The sequence below is a fragment of the Artemia franciscana genome, unplaced genomic scaffold, assembly GCF_032884065.1.
Source record: "Artemia franciscana unplaced genomic scaffold, ASM3288406v1 PGA_scaffold_1180, whole genome shotgun sequence".
NCBI lineage: Eukaryota > Metazoa > Arthropoda > Branchiopoda > Anostraca > Artemiidae > Artemia > Artemia franciscana.
Window position 1 is genome coordinate 924,480 of NW_027062618.1, and position 23,957 is coordinate 948,436.

The 23,957-nt window shown below is 36.4% G+C and overlaps 1 protein-coding gene across 12 annotated transcripts in view; it reads left to right on the forward strand.

Moving 5' to 3' along the window:
- The window catches only part of LOC136041229 (protein kinase C and casein kinase substrate in neurons protein 2-like), a 119,068-nt gene that overhangs the window by 77,994 nt on the left and 17,117 nt on the right, over positions 1-23,957 (forward strand). For 5 of the 12 annotated variants that reach the window (XM_065725806.1, XM_065725811.1, XM_065725807.1 and 2 more), the window contains exons 5-8: positions 9,805-10,031; positions 17,360-17,480; positions 18,274-18,363; positions 23,245-23,352. In XM_065725806.1, the coding sequence (XP_065581878.1) occupies positions 9,805-10,031; positions 17,360-17,480; positions 18,274-18,363; positions 23,245-23,352 (546 nt within the window). The remainder of the gene's footprint in view (positions 1-9,804; positions 10,032-17,359; positions 17,481-18,273; positions 18,364-23,244; positions 23,353-23,957) is intronic. The other 7 variants (XM_065725812.1, XM_065725814.1, XM_065725813.1 and 4 more) reach the window with 2 other exon arrangements.

The window sequence follows — 23,957 nt, forward strand, 5'->3', positions numbered from 1 at the left end:
TAGAACTCTTATTTTAAATCCCGACTAGATATGGCAACATTGGGGAGAGTTGGAGGGGAAAACCGGAATTCTTGGAAAACGTGAAAATCGAGGTATCTTACGAATGGGTGATCAGATTTTAATGAAGCTTGATATATAAAATAATTTTTTGTCTTAGATGCTCCATTTTCAATTCGAATCGGATCTGGGGACATAGAGGGTTGGAGGGAGGAACAGAAATCTTGGAAACTGGAAATCTTGGAAAACGCTTAGATTGGAGAGTTCGAGATGAAACTTGATAGGAAGAATAAGCACAAGTTATAAATACGTGATTGACATAATTGAATCCGTTCTCTTTGGGGGAACTGGGGGTTGTTAATTTGGAAAAATTTAGTAAAATTGAGGTATTTTTAACTTAAGAATGGGTGACTGGATCTTAATGAAATTTGATATTTAGGAGGAATTCATATCTCAGAGCTCTTATTTCAAATCCCGCCCAGATCTGTTGACATTGGTGGGAGTTGGAAGGGGAAACCAGAAATCTTGGAAAACGCTTGGAGTGGAGAGATCGGAATGAAACTTTGTGGGTAGAATAACCAAATGTCATAGATACGTGACGTAACCGGACTGGATCCGCTCTCTTTGGGGAAGTTAGGGGGTGGGGTTCAGTGCTTTGGCGAGTTTGGTGCTTCTGGACATGCTAGGACGATGAAAATTGGTAGTCATGTCAGGGAGCTGCACAAATTGACTTGATATTGTCGTTTTCTCCGATTCGACCATCTGAGGGGCTGAAGGGAGAGGAAAAATTATAAAAATTGAGGTATTTTTAACTTACGAGTGGGAGTTCGGATCTAAATGAATTTTGATATTTAGAAGGACCTCCTGACTCAGAGTTCTTATTTTAAATCCCGACCGGCATTAAGCCTCTGGTTTTCCTTTTAAATCAATCTACTGATTCTTAGAATGTTGCCCGAGTTCATACCATAAGACCGCTTGGCCGTTGGCTCTTCTGGCCTCGGCATAAGTGCCATATGAGCTCTTAGCTCTTTTTTCTTTTTCTGCCACTTTTATTGAGCACACCATTTGCTTACATTTGCTATTACCAAAAATACAGTTTACTGTTAAAACTATAATGGATGATTACACTTATAGTACCTTAATTTAATTGTTACACGTTTTGTTTCTTCCTTTTAAACACAATGTAGTGCATGCCAACTGATCATTATTTTACTTTTCAGCGGATCGTGTTGGTAAGATATAAAAACATATTTGTTGTGCTGTGTTTCTAACATACCCAGTAATACTGTCTGTAACATCCTAACATTCTGAAGATAGACCTAAGGGTAGATACAAATTGAATATGATTGTGTGAATAGGCAACAGCGAATTAAAATGTTTTGTTTTAGAAAACATTAGAAAGCGAAGTTTAACATAAAATGCATATACCTTTAAGAAATTGCATTTTGGAATATATAGAATTACGTATATTGTACAATAAGTGTAATGCAAATGTAGTTGAAGAACACAAAAACAGTAAACTTAAGTTGGACGCGTGCCTGAGAAAATTTTGAATATTTGTTTTCATTCTTAGCACCAACTGGATGCCATTCTTTGTTAGTTGAAGCCAATTAGAGGGACGGGGCAGGGGGCAATGGCCCCCGAGTTTCAGAAAAATTTAATTTTTGTCGGTATTTTCATTTGAAAAAAAAAATCCGAAAAATCACCCTTTTCTCTATCCACATACAATGAAAAACTGAAAGAGATGCTTGCCCCTCTTGTATTTTTATGGATTGCGCCCCCTATTCCTGATATATTTGGTAAAAGCTTCAAAAATTCAAGCTTTATACTTTAATACACTTTAACATAAAGAATCTGTTCTATCGCCGAATTTAAAATTTTTTCCGATTCCTACGTTATTTATTAATTTGAAGAAAACATTCCACATAGAAAAAATGTGGTCTCTTACCACTTGTAGTTATTCTTAAAAAAAAATTAGTGAATGAGTAATAAGTAAATTTGTTAATTTAACTTACAAAATATATTTTCTTTTCTCTCAGTGGAGTTGTTTTGTTGCTTTTTAATGCCTTTTTTTCACTCTCTTTTTCTTTCCTCCCCTTCTGTCTCACTATATCTCCCCCTCTCTTTCCGGGGGTATAAAGCTATCCGGGGGTTTAAAGAATTTTAAAGCTATTGTTCGTGAGGTTCTTTTTCCTTTTTTTAACAACAACTGTCATTTTTTGGCGAACTAATAGCTTCCCCCTCTCCCTCTTGATATATAATCTTAGAATAAACGTTCAAGGTTCACTCACATGAAGGATAAAAGAGCAAACTATTATACTGTCAAATTTTTTATTTTTTTTTATTCCTAATTAATTTGAAGAAAATCCTTCCGCGCAGAAGAAATATGTCTCACCTCTTGTAACAAGTCCTCAATAAAAGTTTTAAATGAGTAATTAGTAAGTCTGGTAACTTATATGTTTATTTTTTGTTCTCTTTTCACTCAGGGGAGTTTTTCTTCTTCCCTCTCCTCCCCTTTTCTGTCACTTTCTCTCCCTCCCTCTATTTCTTGGGGTTCTTCGGATGTTCTTCGTGTGGTTCTTATTCCTTTTTTTTATATAACAATTGCAGTTTTTTAACTTTTATTATTTATTCACTACCTGTCTAAGCCTCAAAATCATTTTTGGTTTGCGATAGAATCCATTGTATCTGCGTATATTATTGTTAGTTATATTTCAAGTCGTAACTATTCTTAGAACAAGAGCTAAGAGCTCATATGGCACTTGTGACGAGGCCAGAAGAGCTAAGAGCCAAGAGCTCATATGGTATGAGCTCTAACAAAATTCTAAGAATCAATAGATTTATTTAAAAGGAAAATCAGAGGCTTAATGCCGGTCGGGATTTAAAATAAGAGCTCTGAGTCACGATGTCCTTCTAAATATCAAAATTCATTAAGATAAGATCACCCACTCGTAAGTTATAAATACCTAATTTTTTCTAATTTTTCCTCTCCCTTTAGCCCCCAGATGGTTGAATCTGGGAAAACGACTTTATCAAGTAATTTTGTGCAGCTCCCTGACACGCCTACCAATTTTCATCGTCCTAGCACGTCCAGAAGCACCAAACTCGCCAAAGCACTGAACCCTCCCCCAACTCCCCCAAAGAGAGCGAATCCAGTTCGGTTACATCAATCAATTATCTGCGACATTTGCTTATTCTATCCACCAAGCTTCATCCCGATTCCTCCACTCTAAGCGTTTTCCAAGATTTCCGATTTCCCCCTCCAACTCCCCCAATGTCAACAGATCTGTTGAAATAAGAGTTCTGAGACATAAATTCCTTCTAAATATCAAATTCCATTAAGATCTGGTCACCCGTTCCGAAGTTAAAAATACCTCAATTTTTCTAATTTTTTTCAAATTAAAACTCCGCAGCTCCTCCAAAGAGAACGGATCCGTTCCAGTTATGTCAATCACGTATCTAGAACTTGTGCTTATTCTTCTCATCAAGTTTCATCCCGATCTCTCCGCTCCAAGCGTTTTCCAAGATTTCTGTATCCCTCCTCCAACCCCCTATGTCCCTGGATCCAATTCGAGTTGAAAATGGAGCATCTGAGACATAAGATCCTTCTATATATCAAGTTTCATTCAGATCCGATCACCTATTCATAAGATAAAAATACCCAGTTTTCACGTTTTCCAAGAATTCTGGTTTCCCCCTCCAACTCCCCCCAATGTCACAGGATCTGGTCAGAACTTAAAATAAGAGCTATAAAGCACAAGATACTTCTAAATATCAAATTTCATTAAGATCTGATCACCCGTTCGTAAGTTACAAATACCTCATTTTTCCAAATTAACCCCCCCCCCAACTCCACCAAAGAGAGCGGATCCGGTCCGGTTATGTCAATCACGTATCTTAGACTTGTTTTTATTCTTCCCATCCAGTTTCATCCTGATCTCTCCACTTTAAGTATTTTCTAAGATTCCCCCCCCCCCCCAATGACGCTGGATCCGGTCGAGATTTAAAATAAGAGATCTGAGTTACGAGGTCCTTCTAAATATGAAGTTTCATGAAGATCCGATCACTTCTTCGTAAGTTAAAAATACGTCATTTTTTCTAATTTTTCAGAATTAACCCTCCCCCAAATCCCCCAAATACAGTGGATCCGTTCCAATTATGTCAATCACGTATCTAAAACTTCTGCTTACTTTTCCTACCAAGTTTCAACCCGATCCCTCCTCTCTAAGCGTTTTCCATCAAATTTCAAAAATCAAATTTCACTGAGATCCGATCACCCGTTCGTAAGTTAAAAATACCTCATTTTTTCCAATTTTTCAGAATTAACCATCCCCCCAACTACACCAAAGAGAGCGGATCGTTCCGGTTATGTCAATAATGCATCTATGATTTGTGCTTATTTTTCCCACCAAGTTTCATCCCGATCCCTCCACTCTAAGTATTTTCCAAGATTTTAGGTTTCCCCCTCCCAACTCCCCCCCAATGTCACCAGATTCGGTCAAGATTTAAAATAAGAGCTCTGAGACACGATATCCTTCCAAACATTAAATTTCATTAAGATCTGATCAACCGTTCGTAAGTTAATAATACTTCATTTTTTCAATTCGTTCCGAATTAACCGGCCCCCCACTCTCCCCCCTCCCCAGATGGTCAAATCGGGAAAACGACTATTTCTAATTTAATCTGGTCCGGTCCCTAGTACGCTTACCAACTTTCATCGTCCTAGCTTACCTGGAAGTGCCTAAAGTAGCAAAACCGGGACCGATAGACAGACAGAGAGACTGACAAAATTTGCGATTGCTGTATGTCACTTGGTTAATACCAAGTGCCATAAAAAGCATTTTTCTTATAGTTTAGAGCTATAATTCAGTCTGAATAGACGTTTATCTATGTTTGTTCATTTGCAATTTGTTGTGCTATAGTTTTTTTTTAGTTAGTTTTTTGATTGTAGCTTTACTTTCCTTCTTGTGATTATTTTTTGTGGGTGTTTGGCTCTGTTATTTGTCTTGTTCTTTCAATTTTTATAAAGTGATTTTGTCTTCATGTTGCTTAAAAGTATTTACTAAAAACAAAAGCCAATAAGAGGCATTTCCACAATCCATTCGAGGATAAAAAAAAAATATATTGGAAATGGACGTTATTTTGTGCTTTTTGAATTTCGTCAAATGATTCTTTCCGTTTTTTTCGTTTTTTTTTTGTCACGAAAAATAACCGAAAAAGTTTGCCAGAACCTATACTGGGCAATTTTTTCCTTTATTAGAAACGGGTTAACTCAAGTTACCTACGCATAGCTTGATTATGGTTAGTTTCAGTATAACTTGGATGTAATTGAATAATGAGAATAAATAAAACTGTAGAAGATATTCATTGATGATTGAATTATAACTATTGCACATAAAAATATCTAGACACTTTGTTGAGGGGGGGATGTAGAGGATCCTTTGCTCCAGAAAGTAGAAAAGTGGAAGAACTGACGAATATATTTAGGAATATTGAGAAAATTTGATTGGGACTGGTCTAAAGCCCACTACCCCCAGGGGCGTATCCTTCCTGGCTTGCGCCCGGGGAAAAATATTGACTAGCGCCCCCCTTCCCCCCAAAAATTTTCAGACCAGATTAAAAAAAAATCTTTAAATAACAAAATGTATTTATTTACAAGATTTTAATAGAAAAATATCACAAATAAAATTAAGATTAATTCAATTTCGTCTGCTTAAATTTATTTACAAGAGATGGTGATGAGCATATGGGAAAATGGAAATATTGGATTTAATTTGCTTATACTTACTGCCAACTGCGCCCTCTACTTTATTTTAATAAAAATAAAATTTTAAAAATTACAAATGATCATAACCGTAATATTATTTATTTTAAATGCTGCCACTTACAATTTCTGCACCCATGGCAAGTTCCCCCTCTGGCCCCCTAAAACCGCATCCCTCCGTTATATACTTGTAAGTACCTATATCATATGTAATGCATTTACTATTGCCTCTTTCCACTGCCAGCTTTTTTTACGACTTTGAAGTTGTACCCTTGGTCCCTCCCTGCGCATGAGAGTTACAAAAGTAAGGAACAAACTCAAAAGACCCACTGACAAAATCGTCAGCTATTAAAATTTGATTGGGACTGGCCTAAAGTCCTTCCCATCCCCAGGGGCGTGTCTGGCCTGTCTTGTGCCCAGAAGAAAATATCGACTAGCGCCACCCCCTTCCTCCCAAAAATTTTCAGGCCATATTAAAAAAATCCTTAGCTAACAAAATTTTATTTATTTACAAAATTTGAATAGAAAATATCACATTAAGATTAATTAAATCCGGCCTATCTGAATTTATTTACAAGAAATGGCGATGAACATATGAAAAAAACGGAAACACTGGATTAAACTTGCTTATACTTACTGCCAATTGCACCCTCTACTTTATTTCAATAAAATTAAAATTTCAAAAATTACAAATGATCATAAGCGTAAGATTATTTATTTTAAATTTTGCGCACCTAAGATTTCTGCACCCGTGGCAAGTTCCTCATCTCCCCCCTTATATACTTGTAAGTACCTATATGTAATTCATTTACTATTGCCTCTTTCCACAGCCAGCTTTTTTTTACGACTTTGAAGTTGCACCCTTGGTCCTTCCGTGCGCATGAGAGTTACAACATATAGAACCAACTCACAAGACCCACTGACTAAATCGTCAGCTATTATAACAGCTTCTTTTATTGGTGGAAAGAATATGGAAAAACCAGAATTCCTCTTCATGTTGCCCATGTTAATTCCCAAGCAATGGATGAAAACTTTTTGAATAAATAAACACCAACTAGCGATAACCTGGATGTATTTCTTTTTCTATCTCTATGGTTGAATTGGTCTAATCCTTTTTTCGAAATTTTTTGTAGTTTTCAAGATATTAGAAGGCGTTTGATTCTTTTCTTTAGCTTTCTCGCATATAAAAATGGTTGACAGGCTGGATCGATTGGTCTAATCCATTTTTTTTTTGCATTTCTTCAAGTTATCAAGAATCCCAGGAGGATTATTTGAGCCTAGCTTCTCCTTTTGTCACATGCGAAAATAGTCGAAATTTAACATTATTGATATCAATATTGATTTTGACGAATTTTGAAGGCATAGTACTAAATTTCTTCAATTGTTTGGATTTCTGTAAAATTTGTCAAATAGACCATTTTCTGCAAAATGCAGCCTAAACTCGGCATTACCGGCTTAAATGGGAGTGAACTTCGATTTTAGAGGTAGAAAAAGAGGCCAAATTTTCCCTATTTGGCGTCTATTTATTCCATTCTTTCATGGCAAAAAAAAAAAATCAATTCTCATATTTAGCCTAACTCTAGGTTAACAAATAAATTTTGTAGAATCTGGTGTCTATTGTTTTCCCCATATCTATGGCATCTATATTTTATATCTATGGCCTCTACCACTATATATCCTTCTATGTCAATAAAAGCCGCTAAATTCCTCTCTTATACAAAAAAAAACAAAAAAAAAACAAAAAAAAAACACAAGAATAAGTGTCTCCTTTTTTAGTTTAAAACTGAAGATTTTATGCTAAACAAGTATAAAACCCATGAAAATTGAAATTGCACTTCCTAAACGAAATAGAATCAAAATGTCGGTTCTAACGTCAATAATTTTTAAATTTTAATTTTTAAATAGTTTGCTTGTAATGATTGTGATGATTTTTGTTGATGACTATGATAATTTTATAGATTTTTGCATTAGCTTTGTGTGAAAGGACTTGTTGAAGTGAGAAAGGTTGTACCACAACGTAGAGTTATTTAACCTCACAGTTTAAAAAAAAATTACGTACGTAGTATGAAATCCGTTTAATTCTGCTTAAATATGTCTTTTCACGAGAGGTTGGTTTTATTCTCCAATTATATTTTATTATATTGCTTGGTTATCTTTTGTTATCTTTTGGTTATTTCAAGGAATTTGAGTTATTCCTTGGTTGACTCAAATCAAGGTTCATATTTCTGGTCAAAGATTATGTGTAATAAGATACGTAAATGGCGTGTGTCAATAAAAAAAAAAAAAGAAAAGAAAAACAACAATTGTTTCCGAAATATTTTGCCAGGGTCGTCATATAAAGATATTTCGCTAAAGAAGACTTTGCTATGAGAAAAATTTGAATTAGAGAGACAGGACAAATGAAAGAGACCTCTTCTTCTCTAGATTTGACAATTTATCAGTCTCTTTCATTGTAAAAATTAGCGTAACTCCTGGTTAACGGAGAAAATTGACCACCCAGTTTTGCCAAGTCTGCCCTCTGTTTTTTTCTTCAAAAAATTCTTTTGTATAGTCCTTCTGGGGGGGGGGGCTGTTTTTCTGACCTTTACTTTTTGTCCAAATGTTTTACTAATTTTCAAAAAAAATGTACAAGCGTTAAGTTTTAAAGTTGAAACAATAAGTTTATTTGAAATTGGGATCCGACTGCTAAGTTCAATCCTTGACATTTTTTATATTTTGTGTTTGAATTTGGACAGAGTCGACGCACAGTTTTTAAAGGCAAATGAATTTATTCATAAATAAATTGTTTCTTTTACGGAATAATTTTTTCAAACAAAAATAATAAAATATGGTAGGACCGTTGTGAACCGTGCAATGATATTAGAGATCGTTTTTGCATTGCGAAGTGCACTTATATCTTTTAGCCTTTCTGATTCTCACCCAGTGTTTTACTGTTAAACAAGGAATGCCGAAAAAGACGAATTATTTTATAAATAGTATCTCATCAAAACTTGTTGATGAAATAAGATGTATTTAAAGACAAAATCGCAAAATTAACTGATTTTATGTAGTTATGTCCTGCATTTAGAGTAGATAAAATTCTAGATTTCTACAGCTGTTGAATTTAAGTAGTTAGGTTGGTTATGTGGCGATTTTTTTTTTTATATCGGCATTTAGGGGAACTAACCCTGGAAGAATATCCCAAACGTGTCTTAAGATCTGGCCCTCGTAGACATATTAAGAAAACAACAAGTCCAAAAAAGTCTGAGTATTTCAGGGAGGGATGGCATGCCATTTTATAAAGTATTCAACAAAGAAGACATGAAGCTGAATAGAAGGCAATATTTATGGTGTTTAATATGTGAGGAGGGGCAAATATTGGGGTGTTAAACACCCCAATACTCGGGGGGATATTGGGCAATTTCAAGGGAAACATGGAAATTCTAGCGAAACAGGAAATATAAACTGCAAGCACCAATGACATTTCAGATTTTTCGTGCAGAACTATATAAATTAAAAAGTAGCTGAGACTAAATTTAATTATTTAAGTCTCTTAGCTATGGTCCAATGCAAATTAAAAGTAAAAAAAATGAATAACACACAATAATTACTATTTTGTTTAGTTATTTATTTATTAAAATAAGTAGTGTTAAGCACAGGGTCTTATCCAGTACCGTTTGGGGAGGGATTAAAAAAAATAATCCGGTGAGTAATGTATTACATGTAGTTTTCCTACTTTTGTAAAAGCCTGATAACTTTTTTTTTTGGGGGGAGGAGGGGGGGTATACTCGGGTAACTCCCTCTGGATATGTCTAATGTTAAACACAATGCTTATCGTTTACGATTAGTTTAGGTATTTTCGTGGGTAACGCTAGATGACGTTGATGTTTATTGTAAGGAAACAATTATGAGTTTCGTCTCTTATCACCTCTCTGCACTCTTCGATTTCTGACCTCTCAAAAGGAATCCACCGATCACCTTTCTCATTTTGTGTATGTGTCCCTATTATAAAATAGGTTTTTTATAGTTGAAGAAGTTGTTTTTATAGTTGAGGTTTTTTATAGTTGAAGAAGTTGCAAGATCGAGTGCAACGTGCCAAAGAGGATGTACAAAGAAATCGAGAGAAATACGAATCAGCTTTGAGAGAACTGAATGACTACAATCCTAAATATGTTGAAGATATGACAGATGTATTTGAGAAATGTCAAGAAATGGAAACACACCGGTTGCATTTTGTCAAGGATCTCCTCTTCAGTGTACACAAAAATATCAACATTGCTAGCGATCCTGTGTAAGTAAACTCAGTCCTGATATGAGACGAATCTCGCTTAATATATATAATGTCATAAATAATTTCTTGACATATTATTGGTGCTAGGGAGGGGGTAGCCCTTTGCTTTGTGACAATCTTTATCAATGGAACATAAAATACTACGTTCACATGCCTACCGATAGAGAAGTGGAAAAGGTGAGGGAGGGCATTATGAGCCTCATCAGGAAACTTCTTGGGTGGGGGGATCGGCTAGTGCCACCAGGAGCTTTGCTTTCTGCAATTTTGAACTTTGATATTTCTGTTTTCCTTTTTATGTGCAAATTTTCTGTATACCTCCTGTTTCTGTGTATTGAATGATTTGGTACCTCCCTTCTAAACAAAGAAAAATGCTTCTAACATTTATTTAATGGTTTTAAAATAGTACAGGGTGAAGGCGAGCGACCTATAATCCTTGATTTATTAATTCCTAGCAAAGTATTTTTCAAGCGATCTAACTTCATCTGTTAAAGATTAGGAAAGGTCATTACCTCTCCAAAGGGTGTCTTAGTCAAAAGGTGACATTATATATATATGACATTAATAATAATGTCAAGAAATGGAAACACACTGGTTACATTTTTGTTCAAGGATCTCCTTTTTAGTGTACACAAAAAATATCAACATTGTTAGCGATCCTGTGTAAGTAAACTCGGTTCTGACATTAGACGAGTTTCGCTTCAGCAGCCGAATTTCTCGTTGTCTGATAAAAAAAAAATCTCACGTGGGCAAGTTTTCCTCTTTTTATTACAAAATTCATGGCACCAGGTTGGTAAAAACCTGGGCCTGATAGGGCACCGGTAAAACCATTTACCTGCGTTTTCTACCCATAGTTGTGTCTGTCGAACCTCTTTTTAAAGCCCTCAACATATTGGTTTATACATATTACGTGCTCTTGGAAGACTGTTGTAAATGGACGCGCCAAAACCATTCTTCAAGTACGGTTTGTATTCGCATGTAGGCAATGGGACCGTATTTCTGCTATATTGCCATATTGGCTTAGAATTCGGTGGTGAAATGATCAGGGAAGTTCAAACTGGAAAGGAGCAATAAGTGCTGAAAATTAACTCCTAAGCAGGGCCTGATTTAAATCTTTGACGCTTCTAGGCCCAAGCGTTTTTGCCGCTCCGTTTTTGTGAGATTTTTGGGGAAACCCTCGAAAATTTGGGGATAGTAGAAACACTTAACAGAACGCAACTGATGAGTCAAAAGTAATGAAAGAGAGAGGTGATACTAAACTCTCAACTGCCATTCTCAGGAGACATCTGACAGTTATGAGTGGCCATGGAATTCCTATGTTGTTTTAAAATCACTTTTCTGTGAATAGACAGCGCGGTGGCAGAGTGGCCTGGCACTTTTACGATTAATCGTATCAGTTCAGTTTTTGTTAAGAATAAAAATCACTCAGTGATAATTTGTTGCACCCACTGGCCATTTGCACCCCTAGAACCGGGCAAAATGGGCCTATAGGGAAATCCTGGTCTGCTCCTAAGACTGGCAAAACGTGCGTAAAACGTGGAGTTTTCTTAATAAATTCTTTTTTTATGGGTAAAATCTAACCATTTTAATTTAGTTGTCGTGATCTCCAAACTATTAATGCTACATTTTGAATTCTGCTTAAAGAGCTGAAATGAATTAGACATAGCTTGGGTTTTATCTGCTATGAACTTGAGATGTCCCTTTATAGGTCGCCACTGTATTTCAATTGGTCTTCCATGTTGTCTTTACTGTAATTAATTACCGTAAGGGAAAGTAGATTTAGTAATTTAGTTTCTTGAGAGTTCCACGTCTTATCTTGGATCAGTCAAATTTGAGATCACTAAGGAAGAGGGCATGGACTCCCCGGTACTGGAAATGTCTGAGATCAATAACAAGCAGCAAGATATGCTTTCGTGCATCCATTCTTTTAAGATTAGTAGCAGCTACAAGATGCTTAGTTTTATTTAGTATGATAACAATACAATGGACTCTGCTGCATGGTTGATTTACGATAAGCCGATACAATGATTTGTAAGAAAATAGGAAGAAAAAATGCATAAATGATAAAAACAGAGAGATAACAGGTGCTGTCTTTCCTTCCCCTCGGAAATCTCCCCCCCCGCGAAACCTCCCCCCCCCCCGTAAAATTGTTTCTCGCGGAAGATTCACCCCCATGGAAAATATCCTCACGCAGAAAATTCACCCCGATAATTTCCCCTCTCCACACGGAAAACTTTCCCTCGTGGAAAATTGAACAGCTGAAGAGAAAGCACAAAATAGTTACCTCAAAATGTCTATCAGATGTCCTAAGAGGTAACAAAAGGACCAGGTATCAAAAACAGAGTTAGGGCTGAGGCTGGTTGGTCTCCGGTCACTTCCAATTTATAAGAAAAAGGACCAGATTTCTCAATTTCTGGTCGATTGGTCATCCTCCGAAGTTTCTAATTCTGCTTATTTTGGGGTTTAATGTTACTCTTTACCTTCATAATAGCAGCGTAAACCAGAAATAAAGAAAGATCAAATAGGATATTTTTGACGTGTTCTTTAAAATTATTTTTGGACCCCCCACCTCGAAAAAAAACACCCCCAAACAAAAGTATTGGATACGGCCTGGGTAATTATGCATCAATTTCTACCTCCACCCTCCCCTCGTCTCTCCCTTAGAACTAATTTTGTATTTATCTGAAGGCTGTTTCAAATTAAATGAGCCTTCTCCAAATTTTACTCCACCCTTTCCATAAAAACCTTACATCATAACAATGGGTAACTTGCGTAGCTTACAGCCCTTTCCCCGTGGGTTGAAGGGAGGGATGTCAAACCTGGAGATATGGTTGTTTGACCTTTGGACTATTTTGAACAAAACGGCTATCTCGACATTTTGATCAGATGCGTTTGAGGAAAAAACAGTATTGAGGGTGGCTTTTGCCCTTTAATCACTTTTTACACTTAAATTTTGTGCTGATTTCTGGTCGTATCTGCAGTTCCTACGCCTCTGAATTTCGCCGATAATCCACGGTTTCCTGTATTTCGATTTATATCCATTTCAGCGTATAGCTAAATGTTTGAGCCTTACACCCCTTGCGTGAACATTGCATGAGAATCGCCATTCAAAGCGTGGAACAATTACAATAACTATTTAAATCTTTAGCTATTAATTTAGTTATCTTTAGCTAATATTAAATCCATAGCGATCATGAAATATTTACAGGAAACACTTCAAATACTTGAGAAAAAATCTTGCATACGGCTCTGGAGATTAAATATCAGTTTTCTTGAAGCAAAGGGATTCCTCAGCCGACGACTATTCGGATTCCGACCCAAATACTGGACGAAAGATGCTCTGGCATCATTGAGCCTATTTATTAATAAGGCACTTGACATGGGACTTGTGCCAGCCGCTATTTTGCTTTACGTTTCGACAATATGGATCAAGTGATTCTATTTGGTAAACATGAGCACATTGGGGTTAGAGGATAGGCACTGCAATGGTTCTGGTCTTACCTTAGTAATTGATGTATTTACATAGAAGAAGATCCAATGAATGGCACCGTTGTCAACTTCGGTATGCCGCAAGGCCCAGTCCTGGGTCCATCCCAGGTTCGTGTGAATGACCTAAGTCGTGTTCTCAACTCTATATCCAACACTTCACGGTGCTGCAAATTATGCTGTGATTTAGAAACTTCGAGCAATGAGGTAAATCTGTTGAACTTACGGCTTTCGCAGAGGACACTAAAATGGCCTCCTGTGACTCCGACATGACAGTACTCCTGAGTAAACTTGAGGTCATCTTAGAAGAAACATTCGTCTAAATGGATGTCAATCGATTTGTAATAAATGTCGACGAATCATGCCTTATCCTCTTCTCAAGGGAACTGTTTATCTAGAAACATCAGGACTAACGACTTCGCCAGGAACGATCAAGCGACCAGACACGGGCTATGCGAGGTACCTAGTTGTATTCTTTGACGAAAACCTCTCCTACATACGTATCATCCATGTCGTGGAGCTGAAGCTTTCCCATGACGTTGACAGTCAAAGCTTTCCTATGATGTCAAACCTCATCTACGATATTGATGGTCAATTTGGCAGTCAACATTTACATATCACCTGAAAAGGTTTGATCCAATCTACAAACGTGCCCTGAAAATAATTGGAAATGTGCATGTGTCTCTTCCATTTGCATTATTTTATATTTTTCTTATGTATCGCTTACGTTTATATCGATCAGATATCGTATTAATTTTTTTCCGGACTCCTCCCATCAGCATTCCACAATCCGTTCCTGCTGGAATCTGAAGAACATTCTAAAAATACGAGATCTACATCAAACGTTTTGGGATACGAACACCTATAGTACGATTGTATTTTGCCCGAATGAGGCATGTGCGATAGTATGGGACATGCTTCCACAAAAGCTGAGATATAGGTGCTCCCTTGGGTCTTCTAAAAATAAAATTTAAAAATATCTATTGACTTTCAACAAATAGAGTTAATTAATAAATAAGATTTGTTTTATTTATTTAATTATTATTTCCGTTTTATTACTACTATTATTATGTCGTAAAGTTAAGGTGGCTCTGCTTTCAGGTTGGAATGGGGGAATTTGTTAGATGCTGGATTGTTTTGATAATGAGTGTGGGCGTGCTGAGGAGTGAATTGAGAACCGTAACGCGTAATGAAGGGGAATTGTTAAGTTTAACGTGCGTTTCTTGCATACAGAATATAATTTATGTTTATTCATTTCTGTTTAATTTAATGAAACCTGATTGAATCTAATCTAGAGCTATTTAACAATTGTTTAAATCTATCAAGGATGTTAATTCCTGCAGCCCTGCGTCGCTCTCTCTCCTCATTAAAGTTATTTACTTTGCTACAACGTACTAAAATCGGTAATATGAACTGCTCCTTCAATGGAGTATGGGCTACTACTATTCCTACTATCTACTGTCATTAATCTGCTAAATGATTTAGCAGATTCATGGTGGTTAGAATTGCGGCCACAGTCAGGACTCTTTTGTCTTAAGAGTGGCCGTTAATGGCAAATTGTTTTTTTAATTTGTATGTTTTGGATGAAAATAAAAAATGTTTATGTTTATGTTTATGTCTACTATGGTAATATGTTTAAATGGTAGTAGATGTGGTAATATGGATTATGACTGTCAAAAATCGGTAGTATGGACAACTACTTCGGAGTATGGGCTACTACTACGTTTAATTTGGACTACTACTTTTCTGGGGTAATATGGATACCTCTATGGTTCTGAATTGAGACTATCTTCAAATCTTGGCATAATCAGTGATTCACTATACCTTCAATCATGCTCGGTTTATGTTTTGAGTTTTTCCCCCAGGTTATATCCTATCCACAGTCTATTTTGTAACTAAAAATAATACTTTTGCAACCGCCCTCTTTCCCCTCCCCTAACTCTTAAAGAATAAAGTCTACTGGGTCATTTGAGTTTCATTGAAAATCTTTTTTTTTTATATACAATGACATTAATTGCTGAAAGCTTAATTCAAAATCAAATTTCGCAGGTTTTTTTTTTTTATTTTTGGCGTTGTTGGTACATAAAAAATTGTCACATAATTGGAGTACAAAAAGAAACTTTTAAAGACGCATACAGAAATTAGTTTCACGCTCCTGGACTTAGATTATGCTGATGATTTAAGCATATTAGATGAAAGTGTGAGCAAAATGAATGAATTTTTAGAGGTTTTGCGAGTTCAGGGTGCTAAAATAGGCTTGAAAATTAATATTAAGAAGACTAAGTCACTAAGGCTATAGGAATAAGTGAAGATGAACAGGTGACATTAGGTAACGAAAAGATTGATCAGGTGGGCAGCTTCACTTACCTAGGTAGTATTATTAGTAAAGATGGTGGGAGCAGTGAAGATGTTAAAAGTAGAATAGCTAAGGCTCAGGGTGTTTTTTCACAGTTAAAAAAAGTTTGGAAGAATAGGAAGATAAGTCTGCAAACCAAGATTAGAATATTGGAAGCTACAGTGATGAAAGTGGTCAAATATGGCTCTGAAGCATGGGCACTCCGAAAAGCAGATGAAAATTTACTAGATGTTTTCCAGAGAAATTGCCTACGGATTGTTCTGGGTACCCGGCTGACTGACCGTATTTCAAACAGTAGGCTGTACGAAAAGTGTGGTTCAATCCCGCTTTCTAGGGCTATAATGAAAGAAAGGTTGAGATGGCTAGGCCACGTTCTACGGTTGAAGGATGACAGATTACCGAAGATTGTTCTTTTTGGCCATCCGTCTGGGGCTACACGGAAAGCTGGTCGTCCTTGTCTGGGTTGGGAGGATTTCATAAATAAAGATTTAAAGGAAATGGGAACTTCCTGGGAGGGTGTAAAGAAGGAGGCTTTAAATAGATTAGGTTGGAGGAGGAGCGTGCGTAGCTGTGTTGGCCTCAGGCGGCTTGGTGCTGCAGTGAGTTATTAGTAGTAGTAGCATATTAGTAAAAAAACTTTTATATTTATGGGTCTCAACGTGCCTTTTGGCACTGAGTTGTGTGTTTAAAGCTGGTTTATCTTTCTTGTTTTGTTTTTTCTTATTATTAAATAACCCCGATTGAACCTTGATTAATATCTCACAATATAGTCAACTATCAGTTAAAGGATGATATGGGTGAATAGAGATAGAAATAGATGAATAGAGATGGGTGAATAGATGTAGATATTGGTGAATAGAGATAGAAAGGTTGTTTCCAGGGCTAGAAGAGCCTGAATGAATGTTTTTTCTCTTTTTTGCTTGTTGTTTGTGTTTCCCCAACCTTAAGTAGGATCACTCTTGCAAAGGATTGCCTTTAATCTGCTTCGGGAGGGGGGGGGGGCTACGATATTGGTTTTGTCCTTCACAACTTTAAAATCGTTTTAAGTCGTTTTTTAATAACCATCAATCTTCGATTTTTTTATGCATTGATTTTTAAGAGGTTGTCGTGGTGCACTTATGACTGAGGGTTCCTGTTGCATTTTAAGTTTTAAGTTGTCAAGTAATGAGTGTTTAAGCTATTTTGGTTTTTGGATTCGAAAAGTTGAATTTGGAATTTTAAGGAACATTATTTAATGAAAGGGGAAAACATGTGATTTTTTCATCAAGTAGAGCGATTCTTCATTGCCGCAAAATGTCACCAGGAGCGTTGTTTTCATTAAGGTTTAGATTAGAAAACTTTTAATTTTCTATTTTTGTCAATTTCTTTATTGTCTTTAAATTTTTGGAAATGGGGGATGAAAGGGTTAGGATCTTTAATTTGTATTTGAAATGGGGGTTTAGTTACCTGTTGACGTTTTAGGTTTTTATTCGAAATGACTTTTTTTTAGATTACCACAAATCTACGAAGAGCTGTATCATACGATAGCCAACGCAGATGCTGAGAAAGATCTAAGATGGTGGTCGAATAATCACGGTGCCAATATGGGAATGAATTGGCCTTCCTTTGAGGTATCATTTCTTGTTCCTGTTTTTCTTTTTTTTTTCTATTTTGTTTCTGTTTTTAGTTACTACTTTGTTACTGGCATGTATATTGTAGACAAACCCATAGAGAATAGAAAAAAAGGCTTTGATATTTGACGATGTAACATATTAGTAATATATGTTGCTTATTATATATATTATTAGAATATTTTATTCATTCAAAACAACTGAATTATTAAATTTTTATACAAGTATTATACATATATACATGTGATGCTATCCAGAATTTTTTTAGGGGGTGGGGGGGACAAAAGCGTTTTTTGGCGGGGGGGGGGGGGGGTTGCAAAAAGAAAGCTTTAAAGACGCATGTAAAATTAGTTATATTCATATCTGTTATGTTTTTTTTAGGAGTCGGACAAACACTTCGGGGGGGGGGTTCAGACCCCCCTCCCCTAGATACGGCCTTGCATACATGAGTAAAAAACTCAGTTAAAACAGTTGTGTGGTTCAATTTTTTTTGTTTGGTTTAATTGCGTGTGGGGCAAGCATTCTTTCAGTGAAAGGATCGGGTTGTTAAAAATAAATTTTATTTATTATTCTGTTCACTTATACTATTTGTTTTATGTTTTGTATTATTCTTTTATAAAACTAATTACCCAGTAATTCGGATAGTCAAGCTCGGAGTTAGTAGTTTCAAAATCTCAATTTGTGTAAACCTTCCGAGTAAATTGCGCTGTAAAAATGATCTTTTGGACTGATCTTGCTCTAGCTCTTCCTTTTGCACACTAACACAAACTTACCCTAGCTCTTGCTTTTTCAGCCTTCCGATGAAAACCAAATAGCAGCTTTGGTTTTAAGCACAAAATCGTGGACCAATGAAGCATTTCAGAAAATTGTTTCTGCCAAAACGGTTGAGTTACCAAATATTTTTCCTGATTTATATATGTGGGGGACGGGTATTGTTTCATTGTCATGGTTCAATCATACTCGGGACGGGTACCGTTTCATTGTCATGGTTCAACCATACTCGGGACGGCTATTGTCTCATTGTCATGGTTCAACTATACTCGTATCAGTTTGCTTGTTTTGTCCTCTAATTTGTCCCGATCGATCATTCCCCTTTCTTCATCATTGATTTTAAGGGAAGTCGATACCATAAATAATCATGCTATGTCGTCCACCCATAATTTTTTTAGTTTTGTGTGGCCAAACTATTTAGAATTGGTTGGGCGACCTTGCCATCTCTTGTAGAGCATGTATAAGTGATTCGAATAAACGGCAGAAAACTAAAAGCCTAATTTCCATAATCTAATTTCTAATTTCCATGGAACATTAGAAAAACCTTGTAACTTCTTTTGTTTTGTGCCGCAAATAGAAATATTTAGTTTTAGAAAAACTTACATCATTTGAGAGTGTTTCTTTTTCCATCAAACGGAGCAGAATTTTCTTTTTAAAATGCAAAAAAGGGTGGTCCCCAACTAAGAAAATGTCAAGAATCACTTCAAAAGCAATGTCTTTTGATCAATTTGACAGCTTTGGTTGAAAACTTTGCCGACACAGCGTATCAGGGACCAGACCATATTAAATTAGAAAAAGTAATTTCCCCGATTCGACCATCTGGGAGGGCAGTGGGGGGGGGGGACCGTTAATTCGGAAAAATTAGAAAAATTGAAGTATTTTTAACTTACGAACGGGTGATCGGATCTTAATGAAATTTGATATTTAGATTGATATCGTGTTTCAGAGCTCTTATTTTAAATCCCAACTGGATCCGGTGACATGGGGGGAGTTGGGGGGGGGGGCTGAGTGTTGAGGGCTTGGGATGAAATTTGGTGGGAAAAATAAGCACAAGTCCTAAACACATGATTGAAATAACCGGGACGGATCCGCTCACTCTGGGAGGGAGGGGGGTTGGGGAGATGGTTAATTCTAAAAAATTAGAAAAAATGAGATATCTTTAACTTAAGAAGGAGTGATCGGATCTTAATGAAATTTCTTATTTGGAAGGACCTCGCAACTCAGATCTCTTATTTTGAATCCTGACCGGATCCTGTGTCATTGGGGGGATTAGGGGGGGAGGGAGGAAATCTTGGAAAACGATTAAAGTGGAGAGATCAGGATGAAACTTGGTGGGAAGAATAAGCACAAGTCCAAGATACGTGACTGACATAACTGGACAGGATCTGCTCTATTCGGCGGAGTTGGGGGGGGGATGATTCGGAAAAATTAGAAAAAATGAAGTATTTGTAACTTACGAACGGGTAATCAAATCTTAATGAAATTTTATATTTAGAAGGATCTTGTCATTTAAAGCTCTCATTTTAAATCCCGACCAGATCTGATGACATTAGGGGAAGTTGATAGGGGAAACCGGAAATCTTGGAAAACGTGAAAATTGAGGTATCTGTCTATTACGAATGGGTGATCGGATCTTAATGAAACTTGATATATAGAAAGATCTTATGTCTCAGATGCTTAATTTTCGATTCGAATCGGATCCGGGGACATGTGGGGTTGGAGGGGGGAAACATAAATCTTGGAAACCAGAAATCTTAGAAAATGCTTAGAATGAAGAAATCGGGATGAAACTTGATATGAAGAAGAAGCACAAGTTCTAGATATAATTGGACTACATAATTGGAATGGATCCGTTCTTTTTGGGGGAGTTGGGGGGGATTTCAAGTGCTTTGGCGAGTTTGGTACTTCTGGACGTGCTAGGACGATGAAAATTGGTAGGGGTGTCAGGGACCTGCACACATTGACTTGATAACATTCGTTTCCCCGATTCGACTATCTGAGGGGACGGAGGGAGAGGAAAAATTGAAAAGAATTAGAGGTATTTTTAACTTACGAATGGGTGATCGGATCTTAATGAAATTTGATATTTAGAAGAACCTCGTATCTCAGAGGTCTTTTTTTGAATTTCGACCGTATCCGGTGATACTGGGGGAGTTAGAGGGGGAAACGGGAAATTTGGAAAACGCTTAGAGTGGAGAGATCGGGATGAAATTTGGTGGGAAGAATAAGTACAAGTCCTAGATACGTGGTTGACATAACTGGACTGAATTTGCTCTCTTTGGGGAGTTGGGGGGTGTTAATTCGGAAAATTAGAAAAACTTAGGTATTTTTAACTTAAGAACGGGTGACTGGATCTTAATGTAATTTGATATTTAGAAGGAACCCATGCCTCAGAGCTCTTATTTTAAATTCTGACCAGATCTGGTGTTGTTGGGGGGGAGCTGGAGGGGAAAACCGGAAAACGCTTAGAGTAGAGAGATTGGGATGAAACTTGGTGGCTAGAATAAGCAAATGTCGTAGATACGTGATTGACGTAACCGGACTGGATCTGCTATCTTTGGGGGAGCTATGGGGGTCCAGTGCTTTGATGAGTTCGGTGCTTCTGGACGTGCTAGGATGATATCAATTAGTAGGCGTGTCAGGGACTTGTACAAATTGACTTGATAAAGTTGTTTTCCTAGATTCGATCATCTGGGGTGCTGAAAGGAGAGGAAAAATTATAAAAATTGAGGTATTTTTAAATAACGAGTGGGTAATCGGATCTTAATGAATTTTGATATTTAGTAGGACCTCGTGTCTCAGAGCTCTCATTTTAAATCCCGACCGACATTAAGCCTCTGATTTTCCTTTTAAATCAATCTATTGATTCTTAGAATTTTTCTTGAGCTCATGCCATATGAGCTCTTGGCTCTTGGCTCTTCTGACCTCGTCACAAATGCCATATGAGCTCTGGTCATCTTAACCTCTTTTTCATGATAACCCTAGACAGCAGGATCGGACTTTCCACCCCGATTAGCTTAGTTTTCTTAACCTTGTTTTCATGATAACCCTAGATATTAGGATTGCAATTCTCATCCCAATTGGCCTAGCTATCTTAACATCTTTTCCTGATAACGCCAGACAGTAGGATCGAACTTCCCACCCCAATCGGCCTAGCCATCTTGACATCTTTTTCATGATAACCTTAGACAGTGGGATCGAACTTCCAATCTCTGTTGGCCTAGCCATCTTAACCTCTTTTCGATTTTAGCATAATTTTGTTGTCATCAAGTTGCTCAAGTGCAACCACTGCACTAGAATGTATATATGAAGCCTGTAACTTGAAAAAGGTTGTATAAAATGTTTTTTGTTGTTTTGTTTTCATGAAAAGAATTGTATTATTGCGCCTTTCAAAGCCCAGATTTGTAGAACATTAATTTTTTAATTGCATGGAATGCTGTGTCCCTTTTTTGCATTCATTTCTTATGTTATTTATGCCAAAGAAGTACTCCGAAGATTAAGATTCTGAAATTGTTGAAATATGGCAGGAAATAGTGGTTCTCCCCCGTTTGTGTTCCATTTATTATTTTTTTTTTTATTTAGCAGTCTGTTACAGTGAGCCAAAAACTTTATCTTTCTTTATTGCCACAAATAACCACAAGCTCTTTACTAGGATAGATGAAATTAGTTTTATATTATATTACTTTTGGGATTAATTTCACTTATCCGCCTAGCTAGACCGATGTCGGATCACATAACTCTGATCGTTAATGCTGAAGCCTTGTAATTTTTCGGCAAGTTCAAAGGACTTGCCGAAAATGGTTGATTTTACTCTTAGACTGTTAAATAGGGACAACGAACTCACCTATACACCCCTCTAACATATGTTTTTAAATGTTTTTTTCTAGGGAAGATCTTAAGTGGTTTTTTTTTATTATTTTATTTTATTATTATTATACCGTTTTTCATAATCTATTTTGGGGACAGTTCTCGCTCAGAAGAATTTGGGGAAAAAACTGTAGGCCAATGCCACCTAATCTTTCTTTGAGAACTCTTTGCCGCCTAGCATGGCCAACTAAAAGCATGTCTTCCTTTGCCCTTTTCAAACAAACCTGCCCAGGTGACGAAATTCAATGACCTAATGGTATATGCTTCAACCGGGTTGGACCAAAACTACCCTATTTGGTTGTGCTCAGTTTGGCTACCCATTCCCATTTCATTAACCAATTTATTCTCAAAAGGCCACATGAAGACGCACCTTAAATGGCAGCACATTGCCTTAATGCTATTCAAGTAAATCGACGGTGGTGACCTTGTTAGATCGGATGGTCCAACCTGGTTGTGATAAGATCAATCGATTGTTTTTCGATAATTTTAGTCATCCCAAATGTTTATAACGATTTGTCTAGATATGTTGAAAAGATAAATGTTGACTAATTAACCGTATTTGCAACAGCCTGTGGAAACGCATAATTTATTGTATAATTTAAAATAGGGTCCTGAAACGTAAATAAAAGTTAAGATACTATTTTGAATCTCAAAATATGCATAAAATAAAGTTCAAAGCACAAAATTAGTCCGAATTTATTTCATAAACAAGGGAACTAAAAACTTTGTTTGAATTTTGTCATATTTTCTGGACCACACGAAATTTAGGATAAAAATCCATCCGGAATTTCCCGACAATTCACCCACACTTCTCACTAAAAATCTTTTTTAGGTTTACAAAAACACGCTTGGTATTAAAAAATAGTTGCTAACTAGTTTTGCTAAGACAGCAAAACACGCCTTCGCATTTGGTATTGTTGTTAGCAAACTATTTAATAGCCACCATCGTTTAATATAACGTTACACTATGGTAATGTTGTTAATTAACGTTTACTTAGTGTTGACTTAACTTATTGTCTTTACGTAACATAGCTTTAAATTTACTTAAGGTCGTAAATATCGATTTAGATGCATGTAAGGCTTTGTCTTTTTTTGTGTTTTTTTTCTTATATTATTTCCGCTATAGGAGTATTCCGAAGAGTTTCGTGACATTAGCGGCAAGGGGAAGAAAGGTCATCTACCAGAAGGTGCAATTACCCTCATCAATCAACGAAGCGTTAGCGACGATTTACCTGTATTATATTTATTTAATTTACTTGTGTGGTAGAGGGTATTTCTCTTCAGCGTTTCTTGACAACTTATATTTTCTCGTTGTGCCTAACGAATTTGCTTGCTTTATTTACTTTGTGCTTTTTGGGTATTTTCGGTTTTAGTAGTATTTTATTTTTACTTTTTCTACTTTCTCTGCGTTTTTTGCTATGCTTTTACTGTCTTTCCCTATGGCAATGGGAAAGATCCGGTAAAGTTGAATATTTTCTTTTTATTTTGTTTTCCACAATACGCTTTAACTTTTTCTTTTATTTTATTTCACACTTTCAACGCTTTTTGTGGTATTCAGTTGTGTCTGGTAATTTTGATCTATTAAGTGAATTCCTTTTCTCCTTCGGTTCTTCATCGTAAAATATGTCGTCAGGTTGTATTTCCCCTCTGAAATTCCTAGTCTTAAATAATCGTAGCTAGTTATACAGAATAAAGAAAATTATTGTTATGAAGTCTCAACGGATTGAATGCGAAATAATGCAGAATAAAACTAGTTGAACCCAAACTTGTGAAAAGTAAAAAAAAAATGAATTGCACTTTTTCCTTTTTTTTTCTATCCTCTCTCTTTGAAATAATATT